The sequence below is a fragment of the Sturnira hondurensis genome, unplaced genomic scaffold, assembly GCF_014824575.4.
Source record: "Sturnira hondurensis isolate 20B ecotype Veracruz unplaced genomic scaffold, ASM1482457v3 Scaffold0018728, whole genome shotgun sequence".
Taxonomy (NCBI): Eukaryota; Metazoa; Chordata; class Mammalia; order Chiroptera; family Phyllostomidae; genus Sturnira; species Sturnira hondurensis.
In genome coordinates this window covers 7121011-7139283 of record NW_028091359.1, presented here as the reverse complement: position 1 = coordinate 7139283, position 18273 = coordinate 7121011, and the positions used below count along the sequence as shown (strand labels likewise).

At 46.0% G+C, this 18273-nt stretch overlaps 1 protein-coding gene across 4 annotated transcripts in view; it reads left to right on the top strand.

Moving 5' to 3' along the window:
* Window positions 1–18273, top strand: part of PITPNC1 (phosphatidylinositol transfer protein cytoplasmic 1) — a 240208-nt gene that overhangs the window by 112860 nt on the left and 109075 nt on the right. For all 4 annotated transcript variants that reach the window (XM_037070207.1, XM_037070206.1, XM_037070205.1 and 1 more), the window contains one exon: window positions 12005–12153. In XM_037070207.1, the coding sequence (XP_036926102.1) occupies window positions 12005–12153 (149 nt within the window). The remainder of the gene's footprint in view (window positions 1–12004; window positions 12154–18273) is intronic.

Below are 18273 nucleotides of genomic sequence, written 5' to 3'. Positions count from 1 at the left end.
CATACACATTTGTTTCGTAAGCAAATTCTGCAGGACTGTTTGCTGCTTTTTACACTGTGATTCTGTAATTTACTACGTTCTTGGCTGGGCCGCCAAATTAATACTGAATGTAGCTTCTATAACAACTTGAAGTGCCTTTTCAAGTCATGCCCACCACCACCCCCAGGCTTCCTAAGGTGGTAATCTGTGACTGTATTTTTGTGGAGCCCTTATAGAGCGACTCAACTGTGAATGTGTTCGGGCCTTTTTGACTTGAAAGGGTTTATTGCATTGAGTTAGTCTTATGTTTGCAACCTGAGCATTGCCAAGGGACCCCCTCCAACACCCTGAAAAATAACCCATTCAGATCATCAGTGTTTCATCAGAAGGATTTATGGATTGGCATGTCTGGTTTAAATAAACAATAGGGTTGAAATCTCTCCCAGGGCTGTCTCAGTACTTACTTGGAAGAAAGGTTTAAAATGCCCATGCACCACCTAAAATGAGCTTTACAAGAATGAGAGATCCAAGAAAGAACCTATACTGGACTTGAAAGCATCCTGTGATCCCTTCACACCCATTCGGATGGCTTTTATTTATTTTTCTAATGGAAAACAACAAATGTTGGCAAGGGTATGGAGATTCTGGAATCCTGTGTGTTGCTGCTGGGCATGCAAAGTGGGGCAGCTGCTAGGGAAAGCAGTTCGGTGGTCCTTAGAAACAAACGTGTGATTGCCCTGTGATCCAAAATTCCACGTCTAGGCATAACCTCAAAAGAATTGAAAGCAGTGACTCAGGTACTTGTGCCCCAAGGCTCATAACAGATTATTCACAATATAGCCAATGGGGTAGAGGGAACCTAAATATCCAACAGCAAATGAATGGATAAACAAAATGTGGTACATACACACATCGGAATATTATTCAGCCTTGAAAAGGCTGAATGCTGCAACATGGATGAACCTTGAAAACATTATGCTAACTGAAATAAATTAGTTGCAAAAGGAAGAACATATTCTGTGGTTCCATTTATATGAAGCACCTAGAAGAGACAAACTCATAGAGACAAAAAGTAAATTAGAGCTTACTAAGGGGTTGGGGGCTATTAGGAGAGTTTCTTTCTGAAATGATGAAAATGTTTAGAAATGGATGTTGGTGGTGGTTACACAATATGAACGTACTTAATGCCACTGAACTGAAGATTTTAAAATTAATAAAGTGGTAAGTTTTGTTATATATATTTCATGACAGTAAAACGTGGGGGGCAGATTCTGTGAGGAACACTTCCTTATTTTGTCAGCTGTGCTCTTACTTCTCCCAACCCCTGGATACCGTGGTAAATTACCGCTCATTATGGCGTTGCCTAGGGAACTCGTTCCCGTCCTCCCTTAGGAGGACACGTGGAGCGAAGCGAGGCCCACCGGCTGTTGGCGTGGGGAGGACAGGGCCTCCGCTCAGCCTTGAAAGTACCAGTTCACAGAGTCTCACTCCAGGCCATTAGAATAAGCCCAAAACGCAACAGGAGCTCAGAAGATAGATTTTTTTAAATGTAGCAATTTCTGGAACCCAATTGACTCTGTTTTGCCTATCTTCATTAACTGTCTCCAGAGAGCTGCAGTTGATAATCACATGCTCTTGTCAGTCAGTTACTGCTGTTTTGTTCTGTTTGTTTTTTTTTAAACCGAGGAAGAAACACCCTTAGGCTGCCATTGCTTAGGAAAATGGTATCTTCGCTACAAACAGCCACATACAAGTACAGGCTGCCTATGTGTGAAACCCAGGGCCTTGCCTCCGACGTGGGGTGAAGAAAGGTGTAACTTTGCCTAACAGCGTTGCCTGGTAATTAGCAGAGCCCTCAAACCACTTGCAGGCTGTGTAGCACTTAAGTAAGCAAAGAGGTCCTGTGACCTTCGAGTATTACTGAGATCTTGTTGTTCTAGGCGTGAAATGGCTTGAATAACTCTTTGAAAACATTTAGGACTCCCATTGGTCAACTTCATGGGAAGCAGCAAGTGCTTCTCTTTGCATTGTTTGCCTTTCTGTTCTCACAAGGCCTTAAAGACACTAAAACTAATTGCTGTAATTCACGCAAGTGTATTTGTGCTTTTATCCAGTACTACGGTGTCCCTTGATGCTACCACAGTCATTTTCTTAAAGGATCAGTAGGTGCCATAGGCTTCCCAAACAGGGGCTTTTCTCGTTCTGGAAAGACCTTGCTAGTCCCCCATAGTGGATAGGCCTCTCTCCTGGGAACACCTCTGACTATGAGGCCAAGGTTAAGGAGATGTGCATCAACAAAGGGGGTGGCAAGGAGATGCTGCAGGATGCACTTCCTAGGAGAGCTCTGTCTCAATTTTACCCTTTTTAATCTTGAGAGTGGCTGTGGGTGTATGTTCCGTAGTAAACACCAGAGCATTGATTGCTTTCTAAAGGTCAGGCCTGTTACCAAACCTCTCCATTTACTTGAGATGTGGTCAGTGTCACAAGGTGGCACTAATGTCTTCAAGGCAGAACTCCTCGGGAAATCCTCCTCTTCACCAGAGACCGGATCTTTCCTCTCCTTAGTTCTCTCTTCAGTTGTCTCCAGGGGCCTGGCACCCACCGAAGTCTTGTTGAATGCACAGGACTCTCCACAACTGAGACTGCCCCCACCACCAATTGCATGGAGAAATCCCACGTTCTGCCAAAAGGACCAATGACTTTTGTGGTGTTGAATTGAGTTCTGGTGGTTCCTATCTTCACTCTTTGTGATTCTTCATGGCACTTACTAATGGCTAATATGTGCAACTTCTCATTTACAAATACAAAGGAGGACACCTCCCACTTCAGCCCACGCTTATGAAGCAAGCAGCCTGTATGTGCTGCACACGGTCATTTTGGCTTTTCAGTGGGGCATCAAAGGAGTTCTCAGGACTAGAACACCATCCTGCAAGGGCGAGCGAGTGTTGGAGGGAGCAGATAACATGCATTCTTTTACATTCTATATGCTACAAAGAATATTGGTCACGTACATTCCACTCTTAGATGGCAAGCGTACTGGAAATGATCTGCACAGTCTCAAGGATGTCACAGGCATAGAACGATGCTCACGCCCGCACAAAGCTCAGCCTGAGCCCTTGCCTTGGCATTGAGTTGCTGTGTTCGCTTCAGTCCCAAACTCAGGATGGGTTACGCCTCAGTGTACAATGCTGCTTATATTAGTTTGTCACAAAAGGAGAATTTTTTTGAATTAAATGTCAATAAACCAGCTCCCTCTTAAATCTCTTTATCAGCTCTCTCCTTCCCACACCCCTGGCAGAATGACACAGGCATTAGGTAGACAAGACACCTCCGAGGGCTGCTTATAAAAATCCAGGAGAAAAGATAAATGTGTGATAATGCACTGATAGCCTGAAATATGAGCTGCAGGTTTGTATTTTCTTTGTGGGATCGGATATTGGTTTTCGTGGTTTATTGACCTGGCAAGGAGAGATCTGACGAAACGCCGAAGAACTTTCCACCTTTTTCTTTTTTTTAAACCTCCCTGTCTACGTAGAGAAATCAGGGCATTGAATCAAAGAGCCAGAAAGACTGAGGGGTTAGCTAGTCAGGTCCTGGAAGAACCCAAATAAGATCTAGCCCTGGTAGGTAAAAATGCACACTGCTTTCCCAAAGGGAAAATGGAATCGGAATAATATCTTGCTCTCAGGTGGATCCGGGCTGAGGAGGCAGGTGGAGGGGCCAGGCTGTGAGCTGTGACAGTCTCGCTCAAAAAGGCGCAGGTGTTCTCATTACACCCCTCCTCCCCTTAATGTTAATGTGGTGACATCCCAATGCATTTGTATTCAGTTAATCACCCTTTGCTCATGTCAGGGCCTTTGTCTGCGACAGGTCCTAGGCAGCACTACGTTGTTTGAGAGCATCAGCACTGTGAACTCTGCAGAATGCTCATGTTTGCAGACATTTAGGTTGAGGGCACAGGGAGCCAGACGACGCCCCTGGCACGGCAGGAAGAGGGGCACCTTGTACAGCAGCGTCTCTGAGGGGGTCATAAACCAGCTCTCCTGTCTGCTTGGCTCACCACCCTCAAGTCAGCTTTCAAACCCAAGAGCCATCAAGTATAAAAGTCCCTGTCCTTTAAAATAAGTTTTTTTTCGTAATCATAAAAACAGAATCCTCATTGATGGCCACCTTTATGAAGCGGGTGAGCCACACTCACTTAAAAATGGCATGCTCCAGGATTTTAAAATCTCTGCGATAAAACATACATCACATAAAATTGACCGCTTTCGACATTTTTAAAATATTTTATTTATTTATCTTTAGAGGGGGAGGGAAGGAGAGAAATATCCATGTATGCTTGCCTCTCTTGAGTCCCATGCTGGGAACTGGCCTGCAACCCAGGCATGTGCCCTGACTGGGAATTGAACCACAATCGTGTGGTTTGCAGGCCCACGCTCTCAACATTTTTTTAAGTGTACAGCTCAGTGGCATTGAAATCCTTTGTGTTGTACAGCCATCAGCACCATCACCACCGCTAGGCTGTTTTCATCACCCCAACCTGAAACTCTGTGCCCATTAAACCCTAGCCCTCCACACCCCTGGCAGTCACCATTCCCACTTTCTGTCCCTGTGACTTGGACTCTCCCAGGGACCTCCTATAAGGAGAAGTCCCCAGGCTTTTTAAAAGAAGTATGTTTTATTTATTTATTTTTAGAGAGCAGGGAAAGGAAGAAGAAAGAGAGAGAGAAAAACATCAGTGTGTGGTTGCCTCTCACATGCCCCCTACTGGGGGCCTGACCTGGCCTGCAACCCAGGCATGTGCCCTGACTGGGAATCAAACCAGTGACCCTTTGCTTCACAGGTCAGCACTCAATCCACTGAGCTACACCAGCCAGGGCCCAGGCTTTTTATAATACTGTGGCAAATGTTTGATCTGACTGCCAACTGATAGAATTTTTACAGAGGGAAAGGCAGGTGGTCAGGTTTCCTTCGGGTCTGGCATTGTGTGGGTGTCTGGCAGGGGTCCGTTCTCCTGCCCTTCAGAGCACTGCAGAGTCCCAGGGAAACGAGACACGGGTCTTCCAGCCCCAGTCAGGCAGGTTCCCAGGCTGAAGCAGCAATTGCTTCAGAGGTTCGTGTATAGTTTTATGTTTTATGCAGCATTTTAATTTATAAGTTTTTTTTTCCTCTCACTTGGTTCTCGCCAGGTCCTGTGAAGTATTTTGCTCGTCCCGTTTTAATGATAAGAAACTGTGGCTCAGTCAAGTAAATTGTCTGAGGTTACAGAACTAATCAAAGGTAGAACCAGGACTTTGGCTCCACGTTTTCCATTTTAAAACCCCAGGGCTTTCCACCATAGCACACTGTGAGCAATTATCACCTCTCTGGAGGGCCAGATAATCGCCAGTCCTCTCCAAATATACCCCTAATTACCAGCGCTCAGCCTTGCTAGTTTCGGATCACATGGAAACCCTGGGCTTGGCTCTGTCACCTGACCACCAGCCTCTGGAAGGCAGCTATACTCACCACTATACCACCAACGCTGACTGACCACCAGCCTCTGAATTCTTGGTGGGGCATGACAGCCTGACTCTCAGTGCCCAGGGGCCCAGGTGAGGGTCTAGACCAACACTGTTTGGTAGAAATAAGTGAGCCACAAATCGGACCCCCGTGCATAATTTTGCATTTTATAGTAGCCACCTTTAAAATGGTAAAAAGGAACAGGTAAAGTTAATTTTAAGATTGTACTCTAGTCAGTGCAGAATATCCAAAATGCTATACTTTCAATATGTAATCAATATAAAAATTACTAATGAGCTATTTTACTTTTTTGAGGGGAGCAGGGTGTTATCAAGTCATCAAAATCCTGAAACTAGATGCTAAACTTTCATTAGAGGTACTGGCTCTGAATTTAGATTTTATAAAGTTTCCAATTGAAAAAGGAGATTTACAGCCCTAAGCAAACTTATGTAAAGGTTTTCTAATAAGTGAATTGAGTGTCAGTTTTTGTATTTAAATTAGTTAAAATTAAAGAAAAGTTAAAATTAAGCGCCCCCCCCCCCCNCGCCCCCCCCCCCCCCCCCCCGCATTGCACAGGCAAAATTTCTAATGCTCATTAACCACATATGGCCAGTGCCCACCATGCCCTACAGCACTGGTCTAGGGGACAGCTAAGGCTGGCCCAGACTGGCCCCAGTGCCACTGAACTTGAATGGGGGTCAGCAAACGTTCTCTATAATGAGCCAGATAGTAACATTTTTTACTTTGCTGGCCATACAATCTTCATTGTAACCATTCAACTCTGCTGTTGTATCATGAAAGTAGCTGCAGATTGAATGAGCTTGGCTGTGTTCTAGTAAAACTTTGTTTAAAAAGGCAGTGTACTCTAGTTTCTCTTCAGATCGGATAAATCTGTCACCTGTTTTTATTTTTTTTAAAAAGCAGGGCCAGCCCACAGAGTTTCTTGACTGGTAGACCGGAACATTTTCCCCAGTGCCCTAGCTGCGCTGTGGGATCACAGAGAGCAGCGGTCCTAGCCTCTCCCGCTCTGAGATGAGGGTGTTAAAATCTGGACTCATCGTATCTCTCTTCCTGTGTGTAATTACGATTTGTGCACGACTGGGCGTGAAGACTGCATGCAGTGCACCCAAATCCTGCGTGACGTTCTCTCTTTCAGACGCTTTCTTCAGCAGGCTCCTTGTGCGTCGCTCTGCTTTGAGGTCTGTGTATAGAGGGTGAAGAAGGCTGGAAGAAAGTGTAAACAGATGCGTTCATAGTGCTATGAATAATGTGGCAACCTCCCAAGTGTAACCAAGTTGTGTCATCCTCTGCTCTTTCCCTCATCCGCAGAGCCAGAGGAGGGTAGGCAGGAATCGCGCACGTGTCACAGGTGAAAAAACGTATGATACTGCAGTGAGTCAGAGGATATGTGTTTCTCCGTGGTTGTGAGGTTCTGTGACATCCGTCCGCTGTGATGGTGAGGCCTGCCCTTAGGTCCCAGTCAGAGCGTCAGGAAGCGACTCCCTCCGGCGTCAGTGATGCTTATTGCAGAGCAGAGGTCCCCACCTTTTCACACCATGAAGTTTGGAAATGGAATTGGGACTAACTGGGAAGAGAAAGAGGACGGGAAGGGAGGAGACAGGAACTGGTTGGAAGGAAGCTAGATGCCTGCCCCTTGGTTCTTAGGGTGGGGGACGCAGGAGGCTGGCTTGCAGAAATCTCTGAGGCACACAGCTGTGGGGAGCAGTTAAGTGAAAATCAGTCTTAGGAGTTCTGTTCAACCTGAAACTTTGGGTCCACGAGTTCTTCTGGCAAGAATCATGTTCACGGTGTTATTGGTGCCCCGTTACTTATCCCTTACCATACTCAGGAGTTCTGGCGTTTGCGAAAATCAGGGCTGGAGGCTGAACTGTATTCAGCAGATTGTGCCCAGCCTTAGAGTCGGCAAACGGCAACTGGCGACAGCGCTCGGCTTCTGTCGAGCACATCGACACTGCCCTCCCGCGAGTTCTGCGCTGCTGTGTGCCACTGGGCAGGCTCTGAATCCCCAAGATGTCCTTTGACTGCAGAGAGAATTACCTGGGGTAGCGATTCTGACGGTGGCTCCCTCGGAAGCCCAGCCTTGCAGTGGGGCGCTGTCTCTAACCCTGCTTTCCTGCAATGATGATTAGCCAGACTCTAGAATTACAATAGATTTTACAAAGGTAGAGCATAATTGCTCCACCATTTCATATGTGAGCACAGCTTAAACAACTTTGATCTTTTGAATGATATCAGACCTTTGTTTTTCATCTTCCGAAACAGCAGGGTTCAAAGGCAGTGGCTCTGAATGATCCCCGCCCCCGTCTTTAATCACAGTGAGGCTTAGATTTGTCGAAGCACCTGTTGGAGAAATAAGGGTGAAGTTGGGCGGAGGTGTTAAATCCCAGCGCTGCCACCTAGAAGCCCCGTGACAGAGTCTCTGCCCTCTCCGAGACTCACCTTCTTCCTCCGAAAATACCTCTCTGCACCAGCCACTGAGTGAACAGAAAGCGCCTAATTTACTGGCAGTCAGTCAAGCTATATTCTGTCACCACCACCACCACCACCATCGGTTCTGTTATCAGTTCTCTGGCTTCTGAGTCTTCAGAGCCCTGAGTCTTTGGATTTGGCGGTGTTCAGTTGGCACATGAGCTTGGAATTGGTGATCAGGGACATGCTGTTTCCCTAAACTAAGGGTGGAGCTTTGGAAGAGATGAGGATTGAAGAAGAAACAGGTCACCAAAAGACGGAACGTTTCAGTCTGGGCACCTTCCTACACCCAGCAAGTCCTAATTAATGCCTTCGCCTCTCTCTCACCCAGTGGTTCTCAGTATTCCAAGTGCATTTGAGTGCGATTCCCAGCACCCCTCTCCCCCAGAGGCTGAATGTAGAAGGCTGGAGTGGCCCAGAATTCCCCATTTTTAGGTCTGTGCCTGGTGACTTTGAGGCAGATGGCTCATGGACTGCCTTCTCCTCTCTCCCTGCCGGGAAATGCATGTGTCTTTGAGTCTGTTTGTGGTTTATAAAAACAACAAAACCTTTGCTTCCGGGTGGCCGTCTCCAATGGCCACAACCAGCCAAGCGGGCCTGATGTGCTTGGGAAGGGAAGAAGTGACCACTTCAGAGCCCTTGACCATCTCGATGTCTGGGCTTGAGTGTCCTGCCACCCCTGCAATGTCACCTACCTTTCTGCATCCAGCATCTCTTGGTCGCCCCCAGACTGACGCCATCGTAATGAGGTAAGGCTGATGTCTGCCCTGCACTAGCTCATTCAGGAGCCCCTGGAATGATCAATGAGGCCGGGCAGCCGGGCTCTCCGCTGAGCACCCGTGAATCAGCCGCCGGCTGCTGCGGCCCTTTCCCTTCTCCTCGGAGCAGGAAGCACTTGAGCCGAGGGCAGCCAGGGCTGACTCCAGTCTGGCTAACGGCCTTTCTGTGTCGTGCCTTGTCCGTGATGCCATATATTTTTCATAGGTGAGTGGGGTGGGACTCCTGAAGATCTTCCAGTGGTAGACATATCCCTTCTGCCAAATCACCCCCCACCAAAGCCCTTGACAGAATTTGGGTTTAAGGGTAACTGCTTCTGAAGCAGAGTTACCCTTAAACATTTTTTTGAGATGAAAATCATGTAGTATAAAATTAATCATTTTAAAGTCAGTTCAGTGGTACCTAGTGTGTAACAGTGATGTGCAATCACCATTTCTATCCAGATAAAAAATATTTCTGTCACCCTGAGAGGAGACCCTGTCCCATCCCTGCTGTCTCAGTTGGCTAGGGCTGAAGTAACAAAGCACGAAAGACTGGATGGCTTCAACAGCCAGAGGCTTATGGTCTCACAGTGGTGGATGTTGTGAGTCCAAGATCAAGGTGTCAGTAGCTGGGCTGGGTTCCTTCTGAAGGTGTGAGGGAAGGATCTGTTCCAGGTGCATCCTTGCCTGGCAGATGGCTGTCTTCTCTCTGCACTGAGTCACCTTGTCTTCTCTCTGTGTGTCTGTGTTCAGCTTACTTCCTTGTATAAGGACACAAGTCCTGTCGCGTTAGTTCCTACTCTAGTGCCCTCATTCTAACTTGATTACCTCAGTGAAAACCCTCTCCAAGTAAGGTTGAATTCTGAGTTACTGGGACTTTAGCATATGAATTTTGGGAAACAATTCAAACTGTGACACCCATTAAGCAGCACTGTATTAGTATTTCATTCCTTTGTGTGGCTGAATAATATTCCATTGTAGGTATGCACTTATTTTTTGAACACTAAGTAACACCCATGAAATCTTCTCCCCCACCCCCAGGCAGCTGAGTGTTCTAATTCAGGCTCGTGTGCCCCTCTGCATAAGATAGACTATTGCTCTTGGGGGTGTATCACACAGATCTTAATCTGTAAGCTTTTTCTTACTGTCTTCCTCCTTGAAAGAATGTTAGTCTTTGTGAGCAAAAGTAAGAGTAAGGATTTATTAAGGGGAAGCCAGGCCATGTTTCTTATTCCAGAAATTGTATTTTTTTTAAGATTTTATTTATTTATCTTTAGAGGGGAAAGGAAGGAGAGAAGGAGAGAAATATCAATGTATGGTTGCTTCTCGTGAGTCCCCTGCTGGGAACTGGCCTGCAACCCAGGCACTCGCACTGACTGAGAATCAAACTGTGATCATGTGGTTCGCAGGCCTTTGCTCAATCCACTGAGCTACACCAGCCAGGGCTATTTTTTTTAATTATTGGTTTTTAGAGAGAGAAGAGAGAGAGAGATCAGTTTGTTGTTCCACTTGTTTATGCATTTATTGGTTAATTCTTATATGTGCCCTGACCAGGGATTGAACCCACAACCTTAGTGTATCAGGATGATGCTCCAACCATCTTAGCTACCTGGCCAGTGCTCCCAGAAATTGCTTTAAAAATAGATTTTATTTTTGATTTTCTTCTCTCCTCTTCCTACTTTTATCCTCAGAGCTCTTCCTCCTCCCAAGCATACATATACTTCTGTTAAAAGTATTTTAATAGAAAACAGTAAAAGGGGGGTGCCTGGTGACAGGAGACTTGACTTTGGGTGGTGAACACACAATACAATATACAGGTGATATGTTACAGAATCGTACAGTTGACTCCTATGTAATTTTATTAACTGGTGTCACCCCAATAAATGCAATAAATTTTTAAGGCATTTAAAATGCTGACCATCCTAGGGAGGGCATGGCACAGATAGGGAGCTCTGCCCTTTGAGGAGACCCAGCTGGCTGCTGCTCTCATTGTCATGGTTACCAAGCCTGGTCCCTGGGGCTGGCCTCGGACCAGGGCCTTTCAGATGCTCTTCACACTCCCCGCCCTGCACCTGCCTCAGAGTGAAGTGTGTGTGCTCTCGGCTTGGAAACCGATCGCACCATTGACTTGTGCGTTTCACCTGCCCATTTAATTTAACACCTGTTTCTCTCTCATATGCATATAGACAGGAGACCCACATCTGTGCTGGCCTGGGCTCTTCTTGAAACAACTCAGATTGGTCACTAGCTTGCTGCAGATGCAGGGCCCTTTCCCCCACTCTGTCCCAGGGCCTTGGTAATGATGACGTGTGTGTTGTTTCACCTCGAATCCGTGGGAAGAACCACAGCAGGGTGGCATTTTCCTGCCTCTGGACTCTCTTCCCTCCTCTCTCTCTCCTTCTTTTCCTCCATCAAATCAGCTCTGCCATCCGTGGAAGTTCACTGGGGGAAGAAATGCCCTCCGGCCCCAGGGTTTTCAGAGAGGCAGGAAGAAGAGTAGAAGGGTGGAAGAGTGAAAGTGGAGACAGGACAGAAACTGTTCACATTGTATGTTATTCCATATTATCATTTTCATGTAAACGCAAGGTGCTTCTGGGACCCTGGGCTGGAAGGCTCCACACTGTTAATGGAGTTGGATGAAAAACAGTTCAAGATGCTACGGATTTTCCTTATTGTGGATCGACCTGTAGAACACAGGGTTCACTCTGGTGGGGCCTGAGAATCTGGAGTTTTTAAAAGCTTCCAGGTGATCCTAATGTCCAGCCACCTTTGAGAACTGCTGTCCCAGGGGGCGGAGGCCTCCAGGAGAGCTTGAACGTTTTGTAAGAGGTGATGGAAAAGACAGGTGACACCTAATCCTCTTGTGCCCAGCAATTGAGTTAATTAGGCAGAAAGGAGTCACAGAAAGAACACACCTTGGCCTCCATTTTGCTGAGAAAAATAGGACTTTATCTCCACTTCACCCTGTAGGGCGAGAGTGGGAGGGGAGATTCCCACCTTCCTGCCTCCCTGCTGCTACCATGGGCTGGTGGGGCGCCAGACCCAAGGTGATTGCCAAGGTGATGCATAATGTTCACAGGAACATGCCGTTTCTGCATTCTGCTCATGACTCGTCGTCCTCCTGGCTCTGGAGGAAAAGTAACACCAGGCCCATGTGTCTGCGGTGCGGTCTTTTCTGAGCAGAGTGTGCTGGTACCAGTTGCGTGCGGCACCATTGATGGGGGCTGTTTTCAGAGGCTAGTGTTTGGGCTGACCTCTGTGTCTGTGTTTTATAGTACAAAATCGGACAGCTGTACATGATCAGCAAGCACAGCCACGAGCAGAGCGACCGAGGGGAAGGTGTGGAGGTTGTCCAGAATGAGCCCTTCGAGGACCCGCACCACGGCAACGGGCAGTTCACTGAGAAGCGTGTGTATCTCAACAGGTAAGCCGTGGCTGCTGGCGTGCCACCTACGGGCTCTCTCACCACTCGGGGCCCCTCCCACCAGGACCCACAGCAGGCCTGAGGTAGAGGCAGTGTCCAGGATGAAAAGGTGACTGGGAAAGTCATTATGTCCACCCTCTGCATCCACCAGCCTAGTTGCTTCCAACGACAGAATCTCCTGGGGTCTGCAGAACAGTCCTCAACTGCATTTCATCAGGAAGAGCTTTCTTCTTCGCTTCCCCACACCTTGTGTGATAGGATAAGATGAAATCTGATCTTTTGGAGTAAAGGACTTTGTCTTCTTTGCTTCGGGGTCAACACTTGTCCACCTCGCAGGTGGAGAAGTGTTGACGCTAGCATGTGCCATGGGGGCCTTGACTTGGGAGGTTTTCACTTTCTGCCAGGTGACCCCTCAAGGATCTGTAAAGGGAATTGTCCAAACAAGCGGTCCCCTCTGACCCAAGTACAATAGGCAATGCTGAGGTGGTTTCCTTTCTCAGGTGGAGCCATCCTCCCCGAGGTGGAGGCTGTCTCCTCTCCTTGGGGAGGGTAATGGACTGAGGGTGACAAAGCAGCACTGGTCAGGACTGCTTTTTCTGCTTTGCAGAATATATTCTTTAATCCCTTGCTATTTATTTAATTATCACCAGTGGTGTTTGTGATTGATTATCGGTGCCTGTTTGATCTTCTTTCTATTCTACACGCCAACTCCAGCCCATTTTCTCTGTTTTACCTTTCTTCGGGGTCAGAAATTTGTAGTCACGTGCCATATGGAATATATTTTATTGAAAGTAACTGTGAACTCTGGGGAACCAGTGTGTGACCAGCCCAGTGTTCCCTATATCCAGGAACACTCTTTATCCCCCGGGTATGGCATCTCCTGTTGGCCTGTACGTGATATTCAGAAAGCATGTCCAACATGATAGCTGGACAGTACCCCCAGTTCATCCCCCAACCCATTCCCCACGCCTTGACCATGGTCAGACGTTGGCATTCCACTGCGCTCACATGGCCCCCGCCCTCTGAAAGGCTGTCGTACGCTACTCCTTCTTGGTGGAGAGTTTGGGTCCTGTCCCTAAGGTGTGCGGTGATTTCTCAGGCCAGTATCCCAATGCTGAAGGCTGTGGGCTGATTAAACCAACACGTGTTATTAATCTGCTCAGGGATGCAGTACCCGGGAATTCCTGAGTCAGGATGAAAAGCAAATTAGATTGATCCCATTCATCTTCCCAGGGTTTGGAACCAGTTCAGCCTGCAGCCAGCTGTTAACGGGCGGCTTCCTTACAGAGAAAGGTTTAGTGCAGATGATATAATTCAAGTACTGAGCAGGGATCATCTCTGTAGAGCAGACAGAAATGAGGGAGATGTAGGAAAGGAGGTACAGACCTACAGAAATTTCACTTTTTGGCGTTTGATTATATTTCCCCCAAGTTATTGCCTGGAGAATGTTCTCTACTTACCAAATTCAAGAAAAATTTTAGAAAACTTTATAAAGAACAAGAGCAAGAGGTGTCTAGCTTCTCTCCATCATGGCAGCTTTCTCCATCAAAATATATATTTATTTTAAAGGAGAATAAACATTAATAAGAGGGAAATTTGTTATAAATAGAGTATCTGAGTTTCCAGGAATAATAGCTGGAAAGATTGGTGCGGACCTTCCCCTCACCTCGTCTGACAAACACAGGGTGAAATATAACAATGTAAAGTCAAGTTCCAAACAAAGGGAGGGAAATCCTTAGGTACAAGAGATAATGAGGAAACTTGAACCAGAATGGAAGCTGGAGGCTGTGAGACCTCCAGGGCCGCCACGCCCATTTGACCCCTTGGGGGTCTGTAAAGGGAATTGACTAAACAACCAGTCCCCTCTGACCCAAGTACAATAGGTCACCTGACGAGATGTGTGGCCTGGGCCCAGAAAAATGGGGAGGTTGAACTCAGCATCGAGCCTAAACATCATTTCTGACAATAAAAAAACAGAGAGGTTACAGGGACGCATATGGAAAGAACTCCTAAAGGATGTACTTGAAGTAAAAGGAAATTGAACCCAAGGAGGAAGGAGGAGGGTGTCTAGAAAAAATAATAAACAAGAAGTTGGTGAACATCTGGGCAAATCTGAATGAGCATAGAATGTTTAAAAAGCGTTAATAGTGAGTAATTGGAGTATATTCACGGAATTTGAATAATAGACAGTAATAGCAGATGATGAGAGGGTAGTGATTATAGTAAAACACAGTCTAAGTTGCTACTGTTGTTTAGGACGGGAGGGAGATGTTGATTACCTTAAATTCTTTAAAGTGAGCGCACACATTCCAAATGTAAAGCTGGCCTGTAATGGAGCAGTTCAACAGTGCGCGGCTTCCAAGAGAAAACTTGATTGATCCCGCAGAAGGCAGAGGAAGAACAAAGTCCTACAGAAAGCACAAATAGAAGGCACGTTTTGATGGTGAGATAAAATGTATTCATGGTAAAGGTATGTGAATTAAATCTGACACCTCAGCCTAGATCAAAAAATATATGGCAACACTGATAAGATCATAAGTTGCCTAATGTTACAGTGAGAAATTTTAACATAATATCAGTTTTTTAAAATGTATTTATTTTCAAGAAAGGGGAAACAAGGGACAAAGAGAGAGAGAGAAGCATCTGTGTGTGAGAAAAACATCGATTGGTTGCCTCTCACACCCCCGCTGACTGCGGAGCAGACCTGCCACCCAGGCCTGTGCCCTGACCAGGAATCGAGCCGGTGACCTTCTGCTTTGCAGGACAATGCCCAACCAACTGAGCCACACCAATCAGGGTTAACATACTATCAGTCTAACAAACCTTGAGATCAAGTAGACAGACCATTTAGCAAGCACAGAGAAGATACAGACAACAGAATGACAGGCTTGATCTAGTGGACACCAGTACGTCCTGGAACCAACATGCTCTTCACATACACACGTGAAAATGTACAAAACTTGACTACAACCTAAACCAGAAATTAATCTCAACAAATACCAGAAAATCAATATCACAAAGATCCTGTTGGCCGATTACAAAAAGAAATGGGCAACAACAACAATGAAAAGAGTTTTTTTGTCATTGAGAAATGTAAACATTTCTAAATAATTCATGGGTTGAAAATGTCAGTTAAACACTCCCCTTCCCAGCCACCTTTGCAGCTAGAAGTGGCCAGATGACTGAGTTCCAACCAATGAGATACGAGATTTTTCGTTCCCATGCTCAAGAGAGGCGCGATCCGCCTCCCTGACGGTGGCTGCTGGGAAGGCAGCGAGCAGCGCCTCGCACGTGAACCTTGACAACAAAACTGAATGGTGACAGTGAAAAAGAAAACTTACAGACCCACCTCGGGAACATAGCCATGGAAATCTTATATAAAACGTTAGCAAATCAAATACCTCAGAGTATAATAATAATAATAACAACAAACTATTAATTATTAANTGAGAAACTTTAACATAATATCAGTTTTTTAAAATGTATTTATTTTCAAGAAAGGGGAAACAAGGGACAAAGAGAGAGAGAGAAGCATCTGTGTGTGAGAAAAACATCGACTGGTTGCCTCTCACACCCCCGCTGACTGCGGAGCAGACCTGCCACCCAGGCCTGTGCCCTGACCAGGAATCTAGCCGGTGACCTTCCGCTTTGCAGGACAATGCCCAACCAACTGAGCCACACCAATCAGGGTTAACATACTATCAGTCTAACAAACCTTGAGATCAAGTAGACAGACCATTTAGCAAGCACAGAGAAGATACAGACAACAGAATGACAGGCTTGATCTAGTGGACACCAGTACGTCCTGGAACCAACATGCTCTTCACATACACACATGAAAATGTACAAAACTTGACTACAAACTAAACCAGAAATTAATCTCAACAAATACCAGAAAATCAATATCACGAAGATCCTGTTGGCCGATTACAAAAAGAAATGGGCAACAACAACAATGAAAAGAGTTTTTTTCTTTTAGTCATTGAGAAATGTAAACATTTCTAAATAATTCATGGGTTGAAAATGTCAGTTAAACACTCCCCTTCCCAGCCACCTTTGCAGCTAGAAGTGGCCAGATGACTGAGTTCCAACCAATGAGATACGAGATTTTTCATTCCCATGCTCAAGAGAGGCGCGATCCGCCTCCCTGACGGTGGCTGCTGGGAAGGCAGCGAGCAGTGCCTCGCACGTGAACCTTGACAACAAAACTGAATGGTGACAGTGCAAAAATAAAACTTACAGACCCACCTCGGGAACATAGCCATGGAAATCTTATATAAAACGTTAGCAAATCAAATACCTCAGAGAATAATAATCATCATCATCATCATCATCATCCGTGGCCCAAGCAAAGTTATCCTGGACTGTTAACATCACTATAAGATGAGAATTCACCAAGATTGTTGGGTGTGAAATACATGTACAAAAGTCAGTAGCACTATTATGCACCAGGAACAATAAGTGGAAAATAGAATTTTTAAAAGTTCTGTTTACTCCCTGGCTGGCATGGCTCAGTGGATTGAATGCCAGCCTGTGAACCAAAGGGTCACTGGTTCGATTCCCAGTCAGGGCACATGCCTGGGTGGCGGGCCAGGTCCCTGATTGGGAGTGCACGAAAGGCAACCACCCATTGATATTTCTCCCCCTCTCTTTCTCCCTCCCTTCCCCTCTTTCTAAAAATAAATAAACTAAATTTTTTGTATTTAAAAAAGTTCTGTTTACAATAGAAAACAAAACTTAAAAGATACCCAGCAACAAATCCACAAGATACACAAAATCCTTTTGGGGAAATATATCAACTGTTAGTAGAGGACATTTTAAAAATCCCAGACAAGTGGTAGTGTTCGTAGATGGGAAATGCTATTTTATAAAATTGCCATCAATTCCCAGATCAATTATAAATTCTAAGTTTATTAAGAAAAACAGAAAAGTTATGTGACATAACTATAGACCAAGTACTTCCGTAATCCTAAAAACCCACCAAACCCATCACTGTGGAGGTATAACTGAGAGGTAACCCGCCTCAGGTTGACCCATGTCCTCCAATCACAGGTCCTGGGGTCGCCGTGTTGGGGAGGCTGCTTCACAGTTGTAATTCGTTAAATTACAAAACCTGTGCAACAAACTGTTCAGGTGTTGGAGGGAATCCAGTGGTAAATTAGACATGTGTCCGCCTCCTGATCAAAATAGGGTCACTGGTCACAAAGTAGGATCACTAGGCTGACTGGTGCCAGTATTTATGAGTCCTTTTATCCATCTCGTGAGCGGTGTCATGGAGGAAAACTTTGCCTCGGCCCCTTAGGATTGTGACTGGGACCCTCACAGATGAACAGGGGAAAAGAAATTTTTCGGTACATGAGAGCACAGAAAAATGCAACTCAAAAAGAATGATTAAATTTGGGGTTTACATACCATTTTAATAGGGGAAGAGGCAGGGAAGAAAGGCACTTATGGGAAAACAAGTAACTTTTATGAAAAATAAATGTGGCCTTAGGAGAATGGGTAGGAGATACGATAGCTTTGTTGCAGTGGCTGTTCGTGGGATTTCTTATCCTGGTGTTTACTTCTGGTCCCTGGTGATAGGGGCAGCCCTCTCTGGCTGTGAAATGCGCAGGGAGGGGCTCCTGACCCTTGAATTCTTTTAGGGGCCTCTCCTGTGAGGCAGGTAAGGGGAGTTCAGAAAAAGCAACTGTTGGTTCTCAATTGTCCGCAGCTCTAAATAGTCCCTAGGCCACTGTGGCATGTTGCGGACCACTTCGCTGGCCGGAGGGAAGTGGGCTCTGGGAGTTGGACCCGTGGTAGCTAAGATGCTGCAGCGCCCACTTAGTAATTTATACAGAGAAGTATCATTATCCTAGGGACCTGAAGTCATGTGCTGGCAAAATAAGCCACATCTCATTGAGAAATTGCTTTTTAAATTTATTATCCAAAGCAACTATTAGAAGCACTGGGAATACTCAAAGCTATGTAGTCAGGGTCTGTCTGGAGCAGAAAGGGCATTTCATGGGAGGATGCTAGTGACCAGGGAGCCTGACAGTCTTTTATTTGGAAGCTTGAGAATGGGTGGCTCCAAGGGGCCAGGAGCAGCAATAACGAGAAGCATCTTTTAAGTGGAATCAG